The 26,864-nt window shown below is 44.8% G+C and overlaps 1 protein-coding gene across 3 annotated transcripts in view; it reads left to right on the top strand.

Moving 5' to 3' along the window:
* Positions 1–26,864, top strand: part of LOC144605433 (metabotropic glutamate receptor 4-like) — an 808,110-nt gene that overhangs the window by 97,626 nt on the left and 683,620 nt on the right. For all 3 annotated transcript variants that reach the window (XM_078420690.1, XM_078420688.1, XM_078420691.1), the window contains exon 2: positions 614–1,612. In XM_078420690.1, the coding sequence (XP_078276816.1) occupies positions 1,085–1,612 (528 nt within the window). In that variant the 5' untranslated portion in view covers positions 614–1,084. The remainder of the gene's footprint in view (positions 1–613; positions 1,613–26,864) is intronic.

The following is a 26,864-nucleotide window of genomic DNA, read 5'->3' as shown; positions in this document are numbered from 1 at the left end:
GAACGTCCCGAAATACCCCGGCTTCTCGCCTTTAATTCGGGCCTCTTCCGACGCGCCACATTGGGGCTCTTTGTCTTTAGATTTATAGACATTTATGTGGAAACCAGAGACCCGGGTTCGATCTTGACCAAGGGTGCTGTCTGTACGGAGTTTGTACGTTCTCCCAGTGACCTCGTGCGTTTTCTCCGGGTGCTCCAGTTTCCTCCCACACTCCAAAGACGTACAGGTTTGTAGGTTATCTGGCTTCAGTTAAATTGTCCCTGGTGTGTTCGGGTCGTGCTAGTGTATGTTGTGATCGCTATTCGGCATGGACTCGGTGGGTCGAAGGGACTTTTTTAGCATTGTATCTCTAAAATCTAAAGGTCTAGATGCTATCTGACCTGCTAAGTTACTCCAGCACTTTATGTTCTACGCAGGATTCCAGCATCTGCAGTTCCTGGTGTCTCAGTTCCAATTAGGACTGATTTTTTAAAAAAAATCTTGTATTTCTTTAATTTAACCAAATAAAAAAAGCAACAAATACATTGTCGTTTCACTCAATAAGCTTTCAAATTCATTGAATTATAGCTGCTGTTTGCACAATGTTTTGACTCTTATTTTCTCTTTTTCTCAGGAATGCTGTGCATCATGTTAAACCTTTGAGTCTGATAACTGATGACAAGACATCCTATTTCTGCCTCTTTTGGAACTGATTCAGTGGGAGCGAAAGGGCTAACAAGCTTGGTTCAGGAGGCACGTAAACTAGTTCATAAATCTCAGGAGAATTTCTACCAACTGATGCAAAGCAAAAACGCAACAGGAAACTAAACGAGCTACAATAAACACTGCAAGCGCACTTGACAAGTGAAAATTTAAAATAAAACTACAAACCTCAGCAATGCTCAATAAGTTATGCAGCAAAAAATAAGTGAGCCTATTTCAACTCCTCCACAGATGTCTTTTGAAGAGCTTGATGGGCAAATTCTACCTTTTGTTCGGTGCTTTCTAAGCGGATATGAAATAATTGCATAGACCCCAAACTCCACAGCAACTGGAAGACAATATTTTTTTTTCCTTGCAGCATTATGCCAGAAATGATTATTCCATGACAATGGCATATAAAAGAGATCTCTATTTTTGGTCTGAGTGTTTATCGTTGTTTTTATTTCTGTTTAGTTTTCAATGGCTTGTCCCGGTTATCGGCAAGCCGAGAGGACCTTCGCGTCCCCATATGAATTCCATTAGGCTTGATGGGGACATAGCCCTGGGGGGGCTTTTCCCCGTGCATTCACGGAGTGGGTCTGGTGCTAACTGTGGACAGCTGAAGAAAGAGAAAGGGATACACAGGTTGGAAGCAATGCTGTTTGCCTTGGACAGGATCAACAACGATCAGGAACTTCTTCCCAACATAACACTGGGTGCTCGGATCCTCGACACTTGTTCCAGGGACACCCACGCCTTGGAGCAGTCTTTGACCTTTGTCCAAGCTCTGATTGAGAAAGACAGCACCGATGTGAAGTGCATGAGTGGAGGACCACCAATCATTACCAAGCCAGAGCGAGTGGTGGGAGTTATAGGTGCTTCAGCAAGTTCTGTATCCATAATGGTGGCCAACATATTGCGTCTCTTTAAGGTAAGCCTTTCTTATTGAAGTAAATATATTTCTGTTGTTACTGAGGCAATGCCAATCAAATGATAGATCAACAGGGTTTTATTGAAGAAAAATTATCTTTTGATATTTTTCAGATTTTTGTATGAAAACGGGTTGTATTTCTGTATAATGCAATTATGTTTTACCTGGAGAAATGTTACGATATTGTACAACATTAATGAGGAATTTCCAAATATATACATGTCTTAAATTAACCGATTTTTATTATTGGTGAACTGCAGAAATTAGATTGACTAATTCGTGCCCCACACATCTTCTTTAAACTCTTCCCAATTCTCTGACTAATTCTTTACAAAGCGAGTTGTGAAACTATTGTTGCCAAACCAGAATTTATTCCTTCATCATTGGTTATCTGAGAACTTTGGGGAACAGGTTTAACTCTTTCACACCCTCTTCTTCTTGCGTTTGAGGCAGCAGAAATTATGTAACACCCTCCAGGCGCTCTAGCCAGTGCAATGTGCTGTTGTCGAGGACCGTGAGGTCTACCCCTTCACGAGGGGGACAGTGAAGTCGAACATGACGTGCTGCGCTGTTTGCTAGTCTGCTCCACAACGCAGGCTGCTGATGAACGAAACCCCCAACGATGCATGTTGGTGTTGAACCGGCCGACCCCTGTGCGGAGCCGGTTCAGGGCGACCCACTCTTTGCGGGGCATGTCCGAGCCGGGTGGGGCTGTGGTGTTCGGTGCGACAGTGAATTGAGGAGGTCGCGATGTTTGTTCCCAGCTGGTTCTCCATGCTCCTAGTATGTTGAAACCGGAGCCACAGAGGGTCGCTGCATGACGGGAGAAAGGGTGACGAGATGACAGGCGTTGAGGTCCCAGTTGCTGTGAATCCTGGGCGAGGTGGTGCAAAGGATGTTTGGCGTCCGATGGGGCCTTGCACACCAGCCTATGAGTGAAGAACTCTCTGCGAAGCTTGGCGGGCTCGATACCTGCGAGCACCGGCAGGGGATCCGTCGGAGTAGGGCGTAGGCAGCCGGTGATGATCCGCATGGTGTCGTTGAAGGTGGCGTCTAGCTTGCTGGTATGAGCGCTGCGGCACCATGCTGGGGCGGCGTACTCAGCGGCGTTGTACACGAGTGCAAGAGCACTGGTTCGAAGAGTAGATGTCCTGGCGCCCCATGACGATCCGGCCAAGCATCGCAGGAGGTTGTTCCGTGCCGAGACTTTAGCACGGAGAGCTTCAAGGTGTTGCTTGTAGGTCAGCTGCCGATCTAGTTTTCACATCTGAGAACTCTAGAGAGCAGGTTTTGCGTGCAAGTTGTATATTTACAAAGCTTTGCAAAGGAGGGAGGGATGGATGGATTGAGCCTTTCAGTTGAGAGAGAATGAGCATTGTCGACTCAATTTCCATCGAGCACCACCCACTAACTTAAACGCATTGATTCAATAATAATCAAAAATAGAATCAACAAGCACTTTTTCCACCAACTATGAAGATTGTACATGGAACCAAGTCAAATGTAAATAGGTGGATTTGTATGGTGATATCACAATCTTGATAGATTATTGAGTAGTGATTGATTTGACCTTTCCATTCCTCTGCCTTCCAGCCACTTTAGAGTCATCTTGTAAAGAGGGTGTAGATTCAAACTTTGGAATATGCCTCCTGTATTGTGTTATTGTATTTCAAAACATTGAAAAATTGATTTACTGTATTTATTCTGGGAAATATTGTTTTGGAACTGTCTGATATTTATTATTGTAATCTTGTAAGAGGCAGCACTAATAGGAAGTGGCTGCATTTCAGTGTCAAAACGGGAGTGTTTCAATGTATTTTAGTGCACAGCAGTTTAGATCCATGAGTCTGTCAAGCTATATAAATTGAATTCTATGCTTATAATGTTGAATAAATGTTTTCTCTTGAGCATCAGAGGTTGAGAGACATCCTGATAGAAGTATGTAAGAATTATGAGAGGCATTGATAGGGTAGACAGTCAGAATATTTTTCCCCAGGATGGAAATGCCAAAGACTAGAGGGTAGAGCTTTAAGATCAGTGGGGCAGAGTTGAAAGAAGATGTGTGGGCAAAACATTTGGCCCCTACAAAGTGTGGTGGGTGCTTGGAATGTGTTGTTGGAGGTAGTGAAGGAGGCAGATTGATGGTGACATTTAAGAAGCTTTTGGATAGGCTCATGGATATGCAGAGCATGGAGGGATATGGATCACGGGCAGGCAGGTGAGGTTAGTTTACCTTGGCATCATGTTCGACACAGACATTGTGGGCTGAAGGGGCTGTACTGTTCTATGTTCTAAAAAAGCAAAGAAAGCTCAACCTGCAAATAGAGAACATTCAGAAGCGTGGGTGTGTAGGTTCAAGATGACCAAGGTTCGAAGGTGCCTGATCCAAGATTAATTGCTGAGACATAGATGGCAGTGGTTTTGATGCAGGGTGATAAAGGGGATCATGATGGTCATGCAGACAAGGTTTGAAAGAGTGGAGCTGCGGAAATTAATGTCGGCTCACTTCCAAGACCTTGACCAGCCCACCTTTTCACTTCATTTTCAGTGTGAAATGGGAATTTGTTTCAACTGTCCAATCTCACCCGCTGCTCAGGATAATCTTACCACTGCTGCCAATGAAAGAGTAATACTAGTTGGTTAATTCCTCAGTCACATATGTGGCAAACTTGCATCTCATTTGGGCAGTCTCCCTGTAATGTCCAGTGATGAATTTTGAGGACGAACCACATCTTAATTTTGCATGATTATGGTGCACCGTTTCAGCACAAGGGCAAACCTCATCTGTTTAATTCCAAATACGTATGTATCTTGTTTCCTTAATGCATTGATTGTCTGAAGTCACCTTTGCCCCAATAAATAAGAAACAGAAAGATTGCAGTGATTCCAGACCTGTGTCTCAGCATTGTTCACGATCCATTCGGCAAAACACCAGCCTAAATTTGCTCTCAAAATTCTCGGGTGGCACAGCGGTAGTGTTGCTGCCTTACAATGCCAGAGATCCGAGTTCGATCCTGATGACGGGTGCTGTCTGGACAGAGTTTGTACGTTCTCTCCATGATCACGTGAGTTTCCTCCCACATTCCAAAGACGTACGGGTCTGTGGGTTAATTGACCTCTGTAACGTTGTAAGTTGTCTCTCGTGTGTAGGATAATGCCAGTGATCGCTGGTCGGCATGGACTCGGTGGGGTGATGGCCTTGTTTCCGCACTGTACCTCTAAAGTCTTAAGAAATTCACTCTCATTTCATATCAGTAATCAAAGGCATTTCTGAGCATGTCAGGCAATTAGTCTCTGGCACTTCATGCAAGCTGAATAAAATATTTGCATCAGTGACTTCTCAGAAGAAATGAGAGTTGTTCAACCACAGCATTCATTTAATGTGCCTTTTCATGTGGTGATCTTTCATCTCTGACCGATCCAATTTTCTCTCCTGTCGTTGCTGACATAATAGGGTGTCAAAGGTTACGGGGAGAAGGCAGCAGAATGGGGTTCAGAGGGAAAAATAGATCAGTCATGATTGAATGGCGGAGCAGACTCACTGAGCCAAATGCCATCATTCTGCTCCAAAATCTTATGGTTGTTTGGAGTAATAGCATAGCATGAATTTGTATAAGAAACATGCATAGAACTGGTTGAATCTAAGCTTCTCCTGTGTGTTCCTAAGTTTTACAGGGAGTTAGAGTTACCTGAAAGGAATCTGGACAGAAAAATAACAAGGTTGTATCTATCAGTAAGTGAAGACTGACGGCACAGTGGCGAAGGGGTAGAGTTACTGTATTATAGTGCCAGAAACCCAGGTTCAGTCCTGACCACGAGTACTCTCTGTACGGAGTTTGTACGTTCTCCCTGTGACCGTGCGGGTTTTCCCTGGGAGCTCAAGTTTCCTGCCACATTCCAAAGACCTGCAGGTTAATTGGTTTTTGTAAATTGTCCCTAGTGTGTAGGACAGAACTAGTGTAAGGGGGATCGCTGGTTGGCGTGAACTCTGTGGGCCAAATGGGCCGGTTTCCACACTGTATCTCTAAAACTTAAACTGAAATATGAAGGCAGCCCATCTTTGATTTGGGATGGTTATTAAATGTTGGGGAAGTCGCAATTTAGAGTATGAGAGAACGCAAGCGTCATAATTGTGCAGAACTCTGGAAGTGGGTCAAGTAATTAATGGAGTTGAAAAGAAATGCACTGCAGTGTAAGGTGTTGAATTTGATTGTTTAAAAAAAAACCCTAGAAGGTATCTCATAAATCACCTGAAGAGTCTGCAGGAAAGTTTCTGTGTGAAAGTGTTCAACTTGAAAATTCACGGAAGCAAGAAATATTCAGGGTGAAAAAATAAAATAAAACATATGAAAATACGCGGTGGATGATGATATTTATATTATTGCCAAGTGTGCAATGGTTTGAATAAGATTCACTCAGTCTAATAAGGTTACAATTTTATACTTGACATGATTTAGTCACCATCCCCAAAGACTGCATTTAACAACCATTTTGCCTTTCCTTGAACTATTTTGCAATAGTATTTGGTTTCACATAATTAATTTTGAATGCTGCATTATATTAGAGCTGTGCAAATAAAGAATGTTATCTCAGAAATCCATATCAGAGATTTTATTATATTTAAATTGATTAAAAATGATGACCTGATTTGGTTACATAAACAGAGCAATTGATCATTGGCACTCTGTAAACATGAATAATCGGGCCAAATGTTAGAAGATTGACACTAATCTTTAGATAATTATCACTTAGATTTTCATGGGAATTAATTTTTATCCAGAAATGTGGAAAGTCTATTAAAATATTTATATTGGGAGCTTTCTGCTGTGATTTTTTAAAGATACCAAGAGCTTCCTACAAGGTGAAACTGAGTAGCTCAAATGACAGTGATGTTTAGTTTAGATTTACTACGTGGAAACAGGCCCTTCAGCCCACTGATTACGTGCTGACCAGCAATCACCCCGTATAATAACACTATCCTACACACTCGGGACAATTTACAATGTTTACCGATGCCATTGAGCCTACAAACCTGTACGTCTTTGGAGTGTGTGAGTAAACCCAGGAGGAAACCCACACGGTCACTGGGAGAATGTACAAGACACCACTCGTAGTCAGGATCGGACCCGGCACTCTGGCGCTGTGAGGCAGCAACTCTACCGCTGCACCACCGTGTCGCTCACCCAGTCTTCAGACTGCTGAAGGGTCCCGAACCGAAACATCATCCATATTTCATTCTCCAGAGATGTGGCCTGACCCGTTGAGTTACTCCAGCACATTGCTATGCTTTCTATGCTTCCATCCCTAGCGACCTCAGTCTCCGAGGCCAATCTCTCCGTGAACCCTCAATGTCTGGCTATGATGATGTACCTGGTCACATTTTCAAAACCGGCATGGCCCGACTGGCTAGAATACTTTGCGGACATAGGCAGCCTTTCATGATGATGTCCTGAGGTCCCCACCTGCTTTAGAAGGACGTCCGTAATACCGGTGCCCGGGAAGAGCAAGGGGCATGTGTCGATGATAACCAGTAGCACTCGTGTCCAGTGTGATGGTGCTTCAAGAGGTTGATTATGACACAAATCAACACCTGCCTCAGCAAAGATCTGGGCACACTCCAATTTACCTTTTGCCACAGTATGCAATGCTGTGGACAGACCAACAATCAGGGACGGATACACCCTGCTGGCTCTCCACTCTCTGCTGGACCACTGAATGGAGTGAATTGGAGTGGGTCCAGATCATTGCTGAGGCAAGAGGCCGAGCACGCGGACCGGACATGGTCCACAGTGGTGGAGCTGCGATGGAGAACACCACAGCTACACTGAGCCAGGCCGACGGGCCTTCATTGTCAGGTCAAGAACCCTGCATTTCCAACAACTGGGACTTGAAAATGGTACTAAACTGGCGACTCTGTATACTGTCTCAGTGTACTACTGCTATTCACTTGTACTGTATCTGAGATGCTTACCTAAGATGTATCTAAGTGCTTACGTATAATGATACTTGTACTAAACTGTATACGAAGACGAATTTCACTGCACCTCGATACATACCATACCATACCATGCTGGTTTACAAAATAAGGAACAGTGCTGGAGTAACTCAGTGGGCCAAGCAGCATCTGTGGAGAACATGGATAGGTGACGTTTTGAGTCGGGACGCTTGAAATTGATTGTGCGGTGCGGGTGGAAGGAGAGGAATCTGGAGGATAGGAGAGACATAAACACTAGGTGCAGGAGGAGGCCATTTGGCCCTTCGAGCCATCACCGCCATTCAATATGATCATGGCTGATCATCCGCAATCAGTGCACCGTTCCTGCCTTCTCCATATATCCCTTGATTCCGTTAGTCCTAAGAGCTCTCTCTTGAATACATCAGCTTGGTGAGTGATAGAAGGATCCAGGTGAAGGGTGCAGGGGTTTTGAAAGGCAGATGGTTGGACAAGATCAGAGATGAAAAGGCAAAAGGTGTGAGATAAGGATAAAAGAGATATGGATTGTGAAGCCAGAGAAAGGAATGTAAGGGGAAGGGGAGAAATGGGTGCCAGTCCAGGTACTCAACATTAGCAAGACCAAGGAGTTGACTATTGACTTTCGGCAGTGAAAGCGGAGGAACCATGTATCTATCTGTCTTTACTGGTGGCATGGCGATGGAGAGAGGCAGCAGTGTTAAGGTTTTCAACGTTCACATCTCTGATCTGTTCTGGGTCCCCGCTCATTGATGTAATCACAAAAAAACCCTTGCCAATGTCTCTGCTTCCTCAGAGGTCTGAGGAGATTTGGTACGTCGCCGAATATTCCATCAAACTTATCATATCACATCATATCATATATATACAGCCGGAAACAGGCCTTTTCGGCCCTCCAAGTCCGTGCCGCCCAGTGATCCCCGTACATTAACACCATCCTACACCCACTAGGGACAATTTTTACATTTACCCAGCCAATTGACCTACATACCTGTATGTCTTTGGAGTGTGGGAGGAAACCGAAGATCTCGGAGAAAACCCACGCAGGTCACGGGGAGAACGTACAAACTCCTTACAGTGGAGCACCCGTAGTCAGGATCGAACCTAAGTCTCCGGCGCTGCATTCGCTGTAAAGCAGCAACTCTACCGCTGCGCTACCGTGCCGCCCCTTCCGCAAGTGTGCGGTGGAATGTAGACTGGGTGTACCAAGGCCTCGCTCAGAAACTCAGAAACTCGAGAATGAATGAGGCTGCAGGAAGTGGTGGACATCACCCAGTCCACCACAGGTACTGACCCCTCCACCTTTGAAGGGATCGGCAGGAAGCACTGCCTCAAGAAGGCAGTTAATATTATCAAAGATCCACACCACCCTAGCCACGCTCTCATCTCACTGCTACTTTTGGGAAGAAGGTACAAGAGCCTGAGAACTGTTACCTCCGGGTACAAGAATAACAATTTCTTACTATCAACCATCAGGCCTTGAATCACCCTGCGTAACCCTAACCACAGAGCTTGCAATAATACTGTTGCTCCACAAACTTTGGCTTTTACGCTATCAAAGTCTAGTTTACTTGGAATAACTGAATGTATTTTCTATTTACTGTTGTTACGGCTAATGTGCCTGTAAAGTTGCAGTAAGTAAGAATTTCATTGTTCGAATTCGCATCCGATGCATTTGACAAATAAGTTCATAAGTTCTAGGCCCTTCGGCCCATCAAGTCTACTCCATTCAATCATGGCTGATCTATCTTTCCCTCCTAACCTCATTCTCCTGCCATCTCCCCATAACCCCTGACACCTTTACGAATCAAGAATCTTTCAAACTCCACGTTAAAAATATCCATTGACTTGGCCTCCACAGCCGTCTGTGGTACTTAATTAAACACTTGAACTGATATTACACTTTAATGGCAAAGCATGACACTTTGCAGCACTAATTTATAAATAACTTGCACACCAACCCACTGATTTTGAAATAAGTGGAGCTGTTTGCACCTAGGTTGAACAAGGAATAAATATTCACAGGAGTAGCAAGGAACTGCCGATGCAGATGTTTATAACAAAAGACACAAAGTGCTGGCGTAACTCAGTGGGTCAGGCAGCGTCTCTGGAGAACATGGATAGGTGACGTTCCGGGTTGCGATCCTTCGGATAAATGTTCAGGATGTGTAGGAAGAGTCTGCAATGCTGGTTTATACCAAAGACAGACGCAAAGTGCTGGAGTAATTCAGCGTGTCAGGCAGCATCTTTGGATAAATGTTCATGTTCATTCCACATTGAGCTCTCTCCTTTTAACTTGAGGCGACGAGGAAAGGTGGAGAGGTTTCTCATTCTATATCAGTGACAAATGTTAAAATTATCCTTATGGAATTGGATAACAATTTTAATCAATTAATGAGATCCAAGATTTTTTGCAATGCTACGGAATGAATAAAGTTCATACCGATGAGAGTCAGCATAAAATCTACCTTCTACCTTATCTTTTATTCAACAGAAGAAATTTGCCAGAGACCGGAATTTTTATAGTTCAACACATCAGGATATCCCCTCGATCAATAACAAAACTTCCTACACTACTGGTCACAGTGTGAAGTATCTGTAATTGGCTCAGTCCCAGTGCAGCTCAGAAATATTTTGTTGACTGCCGCTTCAGAATAATGATTTCCTTGCCTTACAAATACATTCTGGTTGCTGCAAATGTGATTGTTGTTTAAAGAAATTTTTGACTTTTAGCATTTTGCATGTAAAGTAAATGGTGACCATGAAAATAGATTTTTTTTTTTTAAAAGAGGCGGCGGCATTTGTACCTAAATCAAAACACAAAACATTAAAGCATTGTACTGTGGAGTTGCTGGCAGGTTGAATGACAGTCTCTACAAGCAGCCTCCTTGGATTGAGCCCTTGAAGTCAGGAGTTAGTCGTTCAGCATCTGCCACTTTACTTGTTGCAGTCAAGGACATGTTTAAAGAGGTCTGGAATGGATGAAGCAGTCCTTTAAAGATGGCAAAAGCCAGCAGAAATCAATCCCAAAATAAATAAAAATAAAAATAATAAGGGCGTATAGCCTTAAGGTGAGGGGAGATTGTGGGGAGAACTGAGAACAATGTATAAAATTGAGAGGCATCGACAAGGTAGATGATCAGAACCTGTTTCCTAGAATGGAAAATATAAAAACTAGAGGGCACCGGTTTAAAGTGAGAGGGTCAAAGTTTAAAGGAGATGGGCGGCGAAAGCATGTTTTTACTCGGAGGGTATTGAGTAACTGGAATGCATTGTTCAGGGGTGGTAGTGGAGGCAGATACGATTGTGGCATGTAAGAGATGGCACAGTGGCGCAGCGGTAGTGTTGCTGCCTCACAGTGTCAAAGACCCGGGTTCGATTCTGACTGCGGGTGCTGTCTGTGCAGAGGTTGCACGTTCTCCCTGTGACCATGTGGGTTTCCTCCAACGTTCCAAAGACATGTAGGCATGCAGGTTGATTTTACTTCTGCAAATTGTTGCTAGTGTGTAGGATAGAACTACTGTACGGATGATGGCTGGTTGATGTGGACTCTGGGCCAACGGGCCTGGTTCCACACTGTATCTTTAAACTAAACTAAAATGACTTTTGGATAGGCACGTGGATATGGAGGGATATGGATAATGTGCAGGCAGATCATGTTGGTGTTGGTGTCATGTTTGGCACAGACATTGTGGGCTGAAGGTCCTGTTTCTGTGCTGTTCTATGTTATCTGTTCTCAGTGGCTATTGCTTTGTGCAGTGCTAACTTAGGAAAGACGCTATTAGTTCAAAGGGTATTCCTGCTGTTCCATAACAGTGTTGTGCATAATTAAACAAAGCTGTTCCTGGGTATCAAGCTCCAACATAGCAGTGCTGAAATGATATAAAGTTGCACAATGAATTATGTTGTGGATCCTCTCAATGCAGATGAGCACGGCATCTGGGGCAGGACAATGTGGCTGATAAATGTGGCTTACGAGGATGTTGCCAGGACTAGAGGGTGTGAGCTATCGGGAGAGGTTAAGTAGGCTGGGTCTCTATTCCATGGAGCGCAGGAGGATGAGAGGAGATCTTTTAGAGGTATACAAAATCATGAGAGGAATAGATCGGGTAGATGCACAGTCTTTTGCCCAGAGTAGGGGAATCGAGGACCAGAGGACACAGGTTCAAGGTGAAGGGGAAAAGATTTAATAGGAATCCGAGGGGTAACTTTTTCACACGGGGTGGTAGGTGTATGGAACAAGCTGCCAGCAAAAGTAGTTGAGGCTGGGACTATCCCATCGTTTAAGAAACGGTTAGACATGGATAGGACAAGTTTGCAGCGTTATGGACCAAGCGTAGACAAGTGGGACTAGGGTAGCTGGGACATTGTTGGCCGCTATGGGTGAGTTGAACTGAAGGGCTTGTTTCCACACTGTATCAGGGCGGCACGGTGGCGCAGCGGTAGAGTTGCTGCCTTACAGCAAATGCAGTGCCGGATACTCGGGTTTGATCTTGACAACGGGCGCCGTCAGTACGGAGTTTGTACGTTCTCCCCGTGACCTGCGTGGGTTTTCTCCGAGATCTTCGGTTTCCTCCCACACTCCAAAGGCGTACAGGTATGTAGGTTAATTGGCTGGGCAAATGTAAAAAAAATTGTCCCTAGTGGGTGTAGGATAGTGTTAGTGTGCCGGGATCGCTGGGCGGCACGGACCCGGTGGGCCGAAGGGCCTGTTTCTGCGCTGTATCTCTAAATCTAAAATCTAAATCTAAATCAATCTATAATAATAATAATAATAATATATTTATTTTATATAGCGCCTTATCACATGCTCAAAGCGCTTTACAAATACAATTAACATAGAAACAAACAGACAAACTATCCTGACGGAAAAGCGGCGAATACTCAACGCCAGCGTCCTCTCACGTCAGGGTCCGGCAGTAGACATCAAAAAGCACAAGACACACAGATACAATTTTTTACACAAAACAGCCATCACAGTGATTGCTCCAGGCATACCCTCACTGTGATGGAAGGCAAAGTCTTATCTCCTCCTCATTCTTCTCCCCTGGCGCCACGAGGCGATCGAGGCTCCCAACCCCTTGAAGCCCCCACCGGGCGATGGAAAGTCCCAGGGCCGAGCCGAGCAGGCCGATGAAAGTCCTGAGCCCCCACCGGGCGATGGAAAATGCCGCAGCCGAGCCGAGCAGGCCGATGAAGGTCCTGAGCCCCCACCGGGCGATGGAAAGTGCTGCGGCCGAGCCACGCAGGGCGATGAAGGGCCTGCGGGCGGGTTGATCGTACCTTGCGCTTCGGGGCGGTCGAAGCTGCTACGGCTGGAGCTCCCAAAAGCCGGTCGCCAGCCAGGGACCTGCGAACTCCCGATGTTGCGGTCTGCAGGGCCCAACGGCCGAAGCCTCCGAGATGGTAAGTCCAGGCCCTGCGACCGGAGTCTTCGAGGTCGATCCCAGCTGGAGGCCGCCGACTCCACGATGCTAGGCCGTAGCGCGAACGGAGATATGACACGGTAAAGGTCGCATCTCCGTTGAGGAGGAGATTGAAAAAAAAGGTTTCCCCCACCCCCCCCACCACCCCCCTACATACACAGAATTAAAAATAAAACAAAACGTACATTTAACAACGACAATGACAAAAAAACACCAAAAAAAACGGAGAGACTGCCGGTGAGCCGCAGCTGCAGAACTATGACTCTATGATTCTAAATAGAATACACAGCCAGATGAGATGGTGGAGTCAGACACAATTACCACTTTCAAGACACATTGAGAGATTTAAAAAGGCAAGGCATATATGGAAGCAATCCAGTTTTGCACAGTGGCACAGCTGGCAGAGCTGCTGCCTCATAGCACCGGAGACCTGACCTTGGGTACTAATTGTGTGGAGTTTTCATGTTCTACCGGTGACTGCGTGGGTTTATTCCAGTTTCCTCCCACATCACAAAGACATGTGGGTTTGTAGGTAATTTTCCCCTTTGTGTTAGGGAGTGGTTGAGAAAGTGGGATAGCATAGAGCTAGTATGAATGGATGATCGATCGGTGGTCAGTGTGAATTGGTGAGTCGAAATGCTGTATCTTTCAATTTCATTCTAAATTCTTTGGTAATGTGGGCAAATGGGATTAGCATAATTGCGGCCATAGGAAGACATTTCACAGACCGTGTCCAGGGTCAGGATCAAACCTGGCTCTCCAGAGAACCTGGCCCTCTTGTAAGGCTTTAGCTCTACCAACTGCACCACTGAGCTGAGATATGAAATGAGATATGAAAATACGCATTGCATGCCATTTGACATTGCTGTGTATGTTTAGTTTAGAGATACAGTGGATACAGGCCCTTCGGCCCACTGAGTCCCTGTCGACCTGCGAACCCCATATACTAACACGATCCTACACACTAGGGACAATTTGCAATTTTTTACCAAAGCCTACAAATTAACCTACCAACCTGTATGTCTTTGGAATGTGTGAGGAAACCGGAGCACCTGGAGAAAACCCACATGGTCACAGGGGGAACGTACAAACTTCATACAGACAGCACCCACAATCATGGTCAAGCCTGGGTCTCTGGTGCTGTAAGGCAGTAGCTCTACCCTGGCACCACTGTGATACCCGATGCCTTATTGCTTGATTTGCGATTGGTGGGGGGAATGCAACGAATTTAATACATGTTGTGACTTGTATTAAAATAACCAAATCACAATGAATAATTGGGATTTTGATTAACTTCACTTGCATACTATTTTCTAAAAAATCAAACATTTTCTTGGCCTGTTTCTCTTTCATGTTTAGGCAGATGGCCAATCCAAACAATGACTAAATTTATTAATGACTTGCTTGACCGGTCTGGTTTTAATAAGTAATTGTCTGAGTTTAATTAATTAAGATGCCTTTTGATTTTGCCATTTATTCCATCTAGATGTAACCAATTAATTTGCTGATTGAATTAAAATAATCCATATCTTTACCAGTTGATAAACAAGCAAATTCTTACTGTAATTAATCATATTTGTCAATTTATCAGATTTGTCATTTTGCAACTTGTCATGTTATTTGGAAGGCAGCAGAATTTATTTAGTGAGTTGTACAACCAGCAATCAGCTACACCAAGAAAAGATCATTATTACATGGGATGCCGTCTACCAGATTCAACGTCAGAGGATGTGCACATCTTTCCATGAAAAATATCACGAGATCTGCTGATTTTGGATCTTAATTAGAGTGTCCTATGAAGATTCTTTTTGTGTTTATCTGAATATTTTTCCCTTCACACGGGAGTAATTGTTCACCTTCAGCGTATCGCCCTCTATCTCTCCCTTCTATGGGTTTCTGGTGTAACAGTGGATGAGCGACTCTGACTTTATACTTGGATGGTGAACAGAAATACATCCAGTGTTTTTCTGCCATTATCTTTATGTTTATGGACTCCAATTAGATTTAGCTTAGTTTACAGATACAGCATGGAAACAGGCCTTTCGGCTCGCCGAGTCCATGCCAACCATCGATCACACGTTCTATGCTATCCCACTTTCTCGTTCTCTACCTACACACTAAAGGCAATTTACAAAGGCCAATTAACCTTCAAACTTGCATGTCTTTGGGATGTGGGAGGAAACCGAAGTACCTGGAACAAATCCACGCAGTCACAGGGAGAAAGTGCAAACTCCACACGTTTTCATTACAGTGCACGAGCAATGTGAAAGGAATTTTCTTGGGCATGCAGGAAGTTTATTTGAAATAGTTGTGTATGTGTGTGTGTGTGTATGTTTTTTAAAATAGAAGTCACACATTACTTTAACACTGGACATATTTTAGAAGTAACTTAATTATTGTTATTTGTCGATTAAAAGTTAATTAAATACAACAGTAGCTTGGTTCTGTCTTCTCCGATGTTTCCCCAGTCACCTGACATTTGGTTAAACTCTAGATATCTGCTTCATGTTGAACATTTCATGAAGCAACACATCAGAGATTGATGGCTGTGTATAGAAGGAATAGGTAGATATAATTGACTGATTGGAGACACGGTTGACATATATTTCACATTACATCTTTTTCAAATATTTAGAAGGAATGAAAAAAAAAAAAGATGGAAAGGGGATTTGCATTAACAATGGAATTTGACCTGATAGAAATCAAAAGCAGCAATTCAACCTTGGGTGAAAGGAGTCATAGAGTGATACAGTGAGGAAACAGGCCCTTTGACCCAATTTGCCCACACCGGCCAACAATGTCCCACCAACACTAGTGCCACTTGCCTGCGTTTGGTCCATATCCCTCCAAATCTGTCCTATTCATGTACCTGTCTAACTGTTTCTTCAGCGAAGAGATAGTCTCAGCCTCAACTACCTCCTCTGGCAGCTTGTTCCATACACCCACCACCCTTTGTGTGAAAAAGTTACCCCTCGGATTCCTATTAAATCTTTTCCCCTTCACCTTGAACCTATGTCCTCTGGTCCTCGATTTCCCTACTGTGCAAAAGACTCTGTGCATCTACCCAATCTATTCCTCTCATGGTTTTGTACATCTCTATAAGATCTCCCCTCATTCTCCTGCGCTCCATGGAATAGAGACCCAGCCTACTCAACCTCTTCCTATAGCTCACACCCTCTAGTCCTGGCAACATCCTCGTAAATCTTTTCTGAACACATTCAAACTTGACAATATCTTTCCTATAACATGATGCCCAGAACTGAACACAATATTCTAAATGCGGTCTCCCCAATGTCTTATACAACTGCAACATGACCTCCCAACTTCTATACTCTGACTGATGAAGGCCAATGTGCCAAAAGCCTTTTTGACCACCTTATCTACCTGCGACTCGACCTTCAAGGAACCATGCACCTGCATTCCTAGATCCCTCTGCTCTACAACACTACCCCGAGGCCTACCATTTACTGTGCAGGTCCTGCCCTGGTTCGACGTCCCAAAATGCAACACCTCATTTTGCAAAAGGAATCAATGAAACTTGTGATATCAAAATAAATAATTTAATAGACGGGTGTTATGCTATGTCAATGCAAGGGAGAGGTATTGAGGCAGGATTATTAAGTTGGTAAGAGAATTGGAGAAATGAAGGTGCAAACTGAATGAAAGTCTTGAAATTTTGAAATGTAAATCCAAGAATCGACCACTAAATTATTTTTGATTTGGCATCTTCAAGAGGACCAAGGGACAGGAATTATGCATTAATTTAATGCTCATCTTTGAATTAAATTGAGTCGGTGAGTGAATATAGGACTTTTAATGTAATCTTTGCTTTGCAAGATGGAGTGATTAGAAGAATATCCAATATTTGTTTTACTACTGCACTAGCTTTACATGAAATAAAATTATAATGGGACGATAGGGGACAGGAAATAACACAGTACACATTTCACATTTTAATTATGGATCCAGCAGTTCTGTAAGGTGAAAAGATATAAAATATGTTCCACTTGTCTTCGTTGGTCAGGACAATGGGTATTGTGATCGTATTGGTTTGTAGGTCAATGGGCCTCTGTAAATAGCCCCTAGTGTACAGGGAGTGGGTGTGTGGGATAACACAAAATTAGAGTGAATAGGTGATCGATGGTTGGCATGGACTTGTAGGCCAAAGGGCCTGTTTCCATAATGTATCACTAATCAAAACTAAACCGGACTAAACTGTAATCCAAAGACATACAGGTATGTAGGTTAATTGGCTGGGTAAATGTAAAAATTGTCCCTAGTGGGTGTAGGATAGTGTTAATGTACGGGGATCGCTGGGCGGCACGGACTTGGTGGGCTGAAAAGGCCTGTTTCCGGCTGTATATATATGATATGATATGATAAACCAAACCTCTTCTACAGTCCTAAGCTTAAGTCAAGATATGAAGTCCTATCTTAGTTTCTAGTCGTACCATTGATTTAGGGAGATTAGACTATCAACCTATATTTCATAATTTACGTCACTCCCTTATCTCTTTTCTGAACGGGTTTAGCGATCAATTCTCAAAGTTTTGAGCAGTGGGTCCTCTCTTCCAACCAAGGGTCGGATACTTTCAGCAAACGAAGCAGTTTAAACAGTTATATTTTTACGTTATGAAGCACATTTAAATTCTGAGGAGTAATTTCTATAAAGGTTATGATCTACAAATGATTTCCAAAACAAGGACATAATTTTTGGAATACTAGATAAAAAATCAATGCATTGCAAATGAACAGGTTGCTGTTACAGACAGAGGCCGATATTCTGTCTTTTCTCTGCAACTCCGAACGATCCTCACTGTCTTCTGATATATAGACGGATTTTCTATTAATTGACATCCTCTGTATGTGATGTTTAGAACTACATTAACCCAACTAAGTGGATTGCGTGCAGGAAGGAACTGTAGATGCTGGTTTAAACCGGAGATAGACACAAAAAACTGGAGTAACTCAGCGGGATATCAGCATCTCTGGAGAGAAGGAATGGGTGACTTTTCGGGTCTGAAGAAGGGTCTCGACCCATTCCTTCTCTGCAAAGATGCTGCCTGTCCCGCTGAGTTACTCCAGCTTTTTGTGTCTAAGTGGATCGTATGATTTAATTAAGTTAATGTGGCCCTTATTTTTCTTTTACTAACCTCACAAGTGTAGAGTATTGAGATACATCGTGGAAACAGGCCCTGCGGCTCACCGAGTACGTGCCAGCCAGCGATCATCAATACAGTTATTCTATCCTACACGCTATGAACAATTTACAGAAGCCAATTAACCTACAAATCTCCAAGTCTTTGGGATGGTGGAGGAAACCGGAGAAAACACACACGGTCACAGGGAGGACATATAAAATCCATACAGACAGCACCTGCAGTCAGGATCGAACCTGGGTCTCTGGCACAGTAAGTCAGCAACTCTTCCGCTGTGCCAACGCGCCAAGCACAGTAACGTTCCTAAGGTTTACAAGAACGGTACATCTCAGGAATAGCCCCCTCGGCCCACAATGTCCATGCCAAACATGACGCCGAATTGAACTGATCACCTCAGCCTGCACGTGATCCATTCCCTCCATTCCTTTCATATCCATGTGCCCGTCTAAAATCCTCCTAAACACCAGTATTGTCTCTGCCTCCACCACCACTCCTGGCAGCACATTCCAAGCACCAACCTCCCTCGGTATCAAAAAAAAATACCCTGCACATCTCCTTTAAACTTTGCCCCTCTCACCTTAAAGCTATGCCCTCTAGTATTTGCATTTCCATCCTGAGAAACAAAAACGTTCTGACTGTCTACCCCATCGATGCTGCTTATAATTTGATATATGAAGGATAGTAAAAAAATATATAAAATAATAGCATTACAAGATAGCAAAAATGATTAAGCAAGGTGAAATGTATTACAAGATGCTTTTGGAGAAGTCTGATTTTATTTAGTTTAACTCTTTCCAGGTCTCTGCCTTTGGACAAGTGGGGTCCGCAGTGTTTCTGAGCACAGTCCTCTGGCACTATGAGCAGCTGGTTCAGAAGAACTCTGACCATAAGGTTCCCTGTCAAGGTAGCACAGTGGTGCAGCAGAAGAGTTGCTGCCTTACAGCGCCAGAAACCCGGGTTTGATCCTGACTGTGGGTGCTGTCTGTACGGAGTTTGCACGTTCTCCTTGTGACTGCATGGGTTTTCTCTGGGTGCTCCGGTTTCCTCCCACATTCCAAAGACTTGCAAGTTTGTAGGTGAACTGGTTTCCATAAATTGTCCCAGGTGTGTAGGATAGAACTAGTGATGGAGTGATTGCTGGTCGACATGGACTCGATGGGCTGAACAGCCTGTTTCCACACTGTATCTCTAAATTGTCAGCAGGAAAACCCCTCTGTAATTACCATCGATCCTGTCCTTTTTTCTAGACATACAGCATGGAAACAGGCTCTTTGGCCCACCGAGTCCACGTAAACCGTCAATCACCCATTCACATTAGTTCCACGTTATCCCACTTTCTCATCAACTCCCTGCACACTTGGGACCACTTGCAGAGGCCAATTAGGTACAAACATGCAAGCCTTTGGGATGTGGGAGGAAACTTGAGCACCCATAAGAAACCCGCTTGGAAATGGAGAATGTGCAAACTCCACAGAATCAGCACCCATGGTCAGGATTGAACCCGGATATCTGGCGTTGTGAGCCAGCCGCTTTGCCAACTGTGCCACAATGTTGTCGCATTGTTGCTCAGGAAAAAGGTGTCAAATAGGTTACACGGTCAAAATTTCAATTTGGATTAAACGGGGCAAATGCAGATGAAGTTTTGGCACCCATGCTCTTGTTATCGGAAATGGAGATTCACTGTCAACCTGTATTTAATTTGATGAATTGGATTGAGTGGATAGCTTTGGGGTAGCAGCCTCGGTTTAATGGGATAAATGGTCTTTGGCTGTGTGACAACAAATGTGAGATTAATGAACGCATTGAAACCTGCCGGATAATGAAAGGCCTAGATAGAGTGGATGTGGAGAGGATGGTTCCATTAGTGGGAGAGTCTAGGATCTGAGGGCACGGCCCCCTAATAAAAGGATGCACCTTTAGAATGGAGATGAGGAGGGATTTCTTTAGCCAGACGGTGGTGAATCTGTGGAACACATTGCCACAGACGATGGTGGAGGCCAAGACTGGATATTTTTAGAGTGGAAATTGATAGGTTCTTGATCAGGAAGGGTGTCAAAGATTATGGGGAGAAGGCAGGAGAATGGGGTTGAGAAAGAAAAATAGATTAACCATGATCGAGTGGAGGAGTCGACTCAATGGGATGATATTCTGCTCCTTTGTCTAATGGTTTTATGGTCTAATGTACCATATCTTTGTCGTATTCATCTGTGAGATGTGGGCATTGCTGGCGGGGCCAGGATTTATTGCCCTTGAGATCGTGGTGATGAATTGCTGCCTTTTGGCAGTGTGTTTTGTGAAGGTGATGCAGTAATGCATGACCTTGACTCAATAAGCTGTTTCCATGTCAAGGTGGCTTGTGGATCCCAGGTGAGTTTACAATTGGTGGCATTCTGCCAAACTTCCTGCCCCTTGTCCTTGTTTTAGTTTAGTTTTTAAATTTAGTTTAGTTTAGAGATGCAGCATGGCAACAGGCCCTTCGGCCCACCAAGCCCCTACCGACCATTCACACTAGTTCCATGTTAACCCGGTTTTGCATCCTCCACACTGGGAACAACTCGCAGAAGCCAGTTAACCTGCAAACCTGCACGTCTTTGTAACGTTGGAGGAAACCGGAGCATCCGGAGAAAACCCACACGATCACCGGGAGAATGTATAAACTGTACGGACAGCAGCTGTGGTCAGGATCGAACCAGGCTCTCTGGCGCTGTGAGGCAGCAGCTTTACCTCACGCCACTGTGCCGCCCTTCTTGGCAGTAGAGATTAAAGAGGTTTTCCTCAGTTTCTAAGGCTTCTTATGAAGGATAGCTACTATAACTGTTGTATGCCAGGACCCTTCTTCAGACCTGAAACGAAACGTACTGAAAGTTCTTCCAGCACTTTGTGTTTTGCACATGATTCCAGCGTCTGCAGTTCTTTGTGTCTCCACCTGAAGGTGCAGTGAAGGGCTAAGCATGCCGATGTTGGCCAGACTCAGTGAGGAGGGTCGGTGACCCGCCTTGGACTATGTTGGTGAACCAGCTGGATTTTAATGGCATTGTGGTGATTTCGTGGGCACCATTACCCTTTATAGACTAAGTAAAGTTCCAAATGACTCAATTAATTTAGTTTATAATTCCCCAGCTGTTCATCTCTGATTTGTCTCTGGATGTCCATGTGTCTGATGCTCGTACACATGGAGGCTACTACGTATGTTGGTGTACGTACCATGCATGTTCTGATGGCATCTTCACAATTCCAGTAGGCATGCGTCAAAAGTTCATAAGTGATAGGAGCAGAATGAGGCCATTCAGCCCATCACGGCTACTCCACCATTCAATCATGGCTGATCTCTCTTTCCCTCTCGTCCTCATTCTCCTGCCTTCTCCCCTTAATCCCTGACACCCTTACTAATCAAGAACATGTCAATCTCCGCCTAAAATATAGCCATTGACTTGGCCTCCACAGCCGTCTGCGGCACCCAATTAAACACTTGACCTGACATTACACTTTCATGGCAAAGCATGACACTTTGCAGCACTAATTTATAAATAACTTGCACATCGGCCCACTGATTTTGAAATACTCTGCCATTCAATCATGGCTGATCTATCTTTCCCTCTCAATCCCATTCCCCTGCCTTCTCCCCATCACGTCTGAACATTGCTGGTGTTTGCTCTCGGGTTGAGGCCAGGTTTAGTTTGATTGGTACAAGGCAGCTTGAGCTTCCCTTGTCAGGGAGACTGAACCATCTATGTTCCAGCAAATAGATCCTCTTTTGAGGAGCGTTCTTTATTTTAGCTACAATCAACTCTGCATTCTCCATTTGCCTCAATGACTGACCCCATCCACCGACCAAAACCCTCTTATCTAATTGTCTGTTTAGTTTATTGTCACGTGTACCGAGGTGCAATGAAATGTCTTTGTTGCGTGCTAATCAGTCTGCAGAAAGACAATACATGATCACAGTCGAGCTGTCCACAGTGTACAGATACATAATAACGGGAGTAACGTGAATAATGCTTAGTGCAAGATAAAGGCAATAAAGTGTGATGAAAGATAGTATGGGGGTCTCCGATGTGTCGACTCAGCAGTCTTCCTCTGAACAGCATCTTCCCTGTACCTCTGCACCCAACCCATACCCGTCTCCCCCAACCATACCTACCTCCCCTCCACACTCATACCCATCTTCCTCATTCATTCCCATCTCTCCACAAATAGCCTATCCCTCGTCTCCCCTCCGTTGCCCCACCCCGTCTCTCCTCCTCGCCCCCCCCCATCTCCTCCCCGCACTCCACCCCCATCTCCCCTCCCCTCATCACCCCACCCCCTCCCCTCATCACCCCACCCCCTCCCCTCATCATCCCAACCCCCATCTCCCCTCATCACCCCACCCCCTCCCCTCATCACCCCACCCCCTCCCCTCATCACCCCACCCCCTCCCCTCATCACCCCACCCCCTCCCCTCCTCATCCCACCCCCTTCCCTCATCACCCCACCACTCCCCTTCTCACCCCACCCTCTCCCCTCCTCATCCCACCCCCCCATCTCCCCTCCTCAACCCAACCCCCATCTCCCCTCCTCACCCCCTCCCCTCATCACCCCACCCCCTCCCCTCCTCAACCCAACCCCCATCTCCCCTCCTCACCCCAACCCCCATCTTCCCTCCTTGGCCCTCCTGTCTCCCCTCATCATCCAAATCCCCCTGACTTCCCTCCTCAACCCATCTCACCTTCTCCTCTCCTCACCCCATGCCCCTGCCTCCTCCCCTCACCCCACCCCCTTCTCTCCTCACCCCATCCCCATCTCCTCTCCTCACCTTTCCCCCATCTTCTCTCCTCACCCATTCCCCCTCCCCCCCCCCCCCCGTCACCCCTCCATACCTCACTCCATCTGCAACATGGTCAATCACCTGAAGTCCAGAACATAAGATGGTGCCAGATGATCAATCAGGCAATTTGTCGGTCTGAAGAAGGGCCCTGACCTGATACGTCACCTAACTATGTACTCCAGAGATGCTGCCTGTCCCGTTGAGTTTCTCCAGCACTTTGTGTTTATGTTTTTTGTAAACTAGCTTCTACAGTTCCTTGTTTCTAATTTGTTATCTAGGTTTAATACAAACAGTTAAGGGTAAACCACACACTGTGAACCTGGAGTCCTTTATAATCTGAACTAGATAACAATATCACATTTTCTTCCAAAAAGAACATTAGTGAAGCAGATGGGCTTTTATGCCAATCTGTTGGTTTCGTAATACTGATACGAAATGTTTATTCCAAGTTTTATTTAATTAACTTAATTTAAATTCCCAGCTGTGATGGGAATTGAAATGATGTCGCAAGTAGCAAGTCTAATTAATCCAAACCTCTGAATTACATTAGTCCAGTACATAAGGACTAATCCGCCATATCTTCAGGGTGACGGGGAGAATACTTTGGGTGGCATAGTGGATCAGTGGTTAAGTTGCTGCCTTGCAGTGCCAGAGACTCGGGTTCAATCCTGACAATGGGTGTCGTCTGCATGGAGTTTGTACGTTCTCCCTGTGACCTACGAGGGTTTGCTCTCGGATGCCCGGGATAGAAAGGTCAGTGTGGGAATGGGAGGGGGAGCTGAAGTGTTAAGTAATTGGGAGATCGCGTCCTGTCAAAGGGCCACTGCCAGAGTGTGGCCCAATGCAAATTGGAGGAACAGCACCTCATATTTCAATAGACAATAGGCAATAGACAATAGGTGCAGGAGTAGGCCATTCAGCCCTTCGAGCCAGCACCGCCATTCAATGCGATCATGGCTGATCACTCTCAATCAGTACCCCGTTCCTGCCTTCTCCCCATACCCCCTCACTCCGCCATCCTTAAGAGCTCTATCCAGCTCTCTCTTGAAAGCATCCAACGAACTGGCCTCCACTGCCTTCTGAGGCAGAGAATTCCACACCTTCACCACTCTCTGACTGAAAAAGTTCTTCCTCATCTCCGTTCTAAATGGCCTACCCCTTATTCTTAAACTGTGGCCCCTTGTTCTGGACTCCCCCAACATTGGGAACATGTTTCCTGCCTCTAATGTGTCCAATCCCCTAATTATCTTATATGTTTCAATAAGATCCCCCCTCATCCTTCTAAATTCCAGTGTATACAAGCCTAATCGCTCCAGCCTTTCAACATACGACAGTCCCGCCATTCCGGGAATTAACCTAGTGAACCTACGCTGCACGCCCTCAATAGCAAGAATATCCTTCCTCAAATTTTGCTTGGGCAGCTTACAACTCAGCGGTATGATTTCGCTAACTTCAAGTAACACTTGCTTTCGCTCTCTCTCCATCCCTCCCCCACCCTAGTTCTCACTGTCCTTCTGTTTAATTTTACTGATTGTATGCCTCCTTGTCACCTTCCCTTCCGCTAACAATGAACCATTTTACATTTCCTTATCATCGTCTGCTTTGAACTGTCATTTTCAAACCTTACCCCTCCATATCTCTGGACTCCCTCTCCTCTGACTCAGTCTGAAGAAGGGTCTCGATCCAAAATATCACCCATTCCTTCTCTCCAGACATGCCACGTGTCCCGCTGAGTTACTCCAGCAACTTGTGTCTATCTTCCATGTAAACCAGCATCTGCAGTTCCTTCCTAGACAATGCGGAGATTGACAGATTTGCTGAGTTGTAAAATTGTCCTTAGTGCTGCTGTGGAGACTGATAGCTGGTCGACACGGACATGGTGGGCCGAAGGGCCTGTGCCCGTGCGGTATCTCTAAAGTCTAATAGTCCATTTTTAGAAAGGAGATGAGAAGGAGTTTCTTTAGTCAGAAGGTGGTGATTCCGTGGAATTTATTGCCACAGATGGCAAATCATTGGGCTTTTTTAAAGTGGAGATGAACAGATTCTTGATTAGTAAGGATCTCAAAAGTTATGGGGAGAAGGCAGGAGAATGGGGTTGAGAGGGAAAGATAGATCGGCCATGATTGCATGGTGGAGTAGACGATGGGCCGAATGGCCTAATTCTGTTCCTATAACTTATGAAGTTCCAGTCTACTTTCCATACCATCTTTTTTCAGATCTACTGAAATCATGGCAGGTGAACGGGAGAATTTAAAATTCCTGCATTATATTGTTCTTGCTAAGAACAGTTAATGGCTTGTATTCTTCTTTTGCCAAATTCTGCTGTAAAGATCACAAGGTGTAATTGATGTAATTAATCATAGCCTTGTGCAATTGCAGGACACTTGCTCTTTGACACATCCGGAGGTCTATCCGAGAATAATTGTTTTTCTGGAGCTTTGCAGCTGCTTTTAAATACCTGGCTTTTCCGAGGTCAGGCAAGCCACTGGGAATTGAGAATTGTGGACGCAGCCTAGACCATCACACAAACCAACTTCCCTTCGCTCAATACCTTCGCTCGGTCTGCCTGGATCTACTTGATCTCCCGGTTGCCAAACACTTTAATACCCCTTCCTATTCCCACGCTGACCTTTCTGTCCTGGGCCTCCTCCATTGTCAGAGTGAGGCCAAATGCAAATTGGAGGAACAGCATCTCTTATTTCGCTTGGGCAGCTTTCAACCCAGTGGTATGAATACTAATTTCTCGAACTTCAAGTAACCCTGGCATTTCCTCTATCTGCATCCCGCCCCCACCCAAGTGATACCAACTTCAGAGTTGTCTTGTTGAGTCTCATTGTCTCTGCTCGTTTTCACCTAGCACACAGCTAACAATGGCCTGTTTCCTTTATTATTGTTACTTTTTTGCATATCTTTCATTCATTTGTTCTCTACGTCTCTGCATCACCGTCTATAACTCTGGTTTCCCTTTCCCCTGACTCTGCCTGAAGAAGGATCTCGACCTGAAACGTCACCTATTCCTTTTCTCCAGAGATGCTGCCTGACCCGCTGAGGTACTCCAGCTGCAGCTCCCTTCCATTGACTCCTTTTATACCTCACAATGCCTCAGCAAAGCCAGCAGCATAATCAAGGATGAGTCGCACCCTGGCCACTCCCTCTTCTCCCCTCTCCCATCGGGCAAAAGGTATAGAAGTGTGAAAACTCACATCTCCAGATTCAGGGACAGTTTCTTCCCAGCTGTTATCAGACAACTGAACTATCCTTCCACAACTAGAGAGCAGTCCTGAACTACCATCTACCTCATTGGAGACCCTCGGACTTTCTTTGATCGGACTTTACTGTCTTTATCTTGCACTAAACGTTTTTCCCTTATCATGTGTCTGTACACTGTGAATGGCTCGATTGTAATCATGTATTGTCTTTCCGCTAACTGGTTAGCACGCCACAAAAGCTTTTCACTGTACCTCGGTACATGTGACAATAAACTAAGCTAAACTAAATGATTGACTTTCTTTTTGGTCGTTGTTTCTGGAACAAAGTAAAATATCTAATATAATGAAATATATCTAATATAATAAAATATCTAGTATAATAAAATTCTCTTGGAATCAAACAGACATCCAGTAATTGAGCAAGAATGGGTTCCTATATTGAGTTTCTTTCTCACTAGCATTATCCTGGCATTTTGAGCAGGGTGGGCAACTGGTTATGGTCTAAAATGATGACCGAGGCATTATATTGAACATTTTGTAATGATCTTGTGCGTAACTTCAAGATGCTGCCTGCACACCATCCTCCCACTCCACCCTCCCCTCCCCTGACCCAAATAATGGTGTGAATCTCGTGTTCAGTCACTCTTGGATTGGTTAACAGGCGATCTTTAATCAGACTT

Source organism: Rhinoraja longicauda, chromosome 24 (assembly GCF_053455715.1).
Source record: "Rhinoraja longicauda isolate Sanriku21f chromosome 24, sRhiLon1.1, whole genome shotgun sequence".
Taxonomy (NCBI): domain Eukaryota; kingdom Metazoa; phylum Chordata; class Chondrichthyes; order Rajiformes; family Arhynchobatidae; genus Rhinoraja; species Rhinoraja longicauda.
This window is presented reverse-complemented; position numbering and strand designations above follow the sequence as displayed.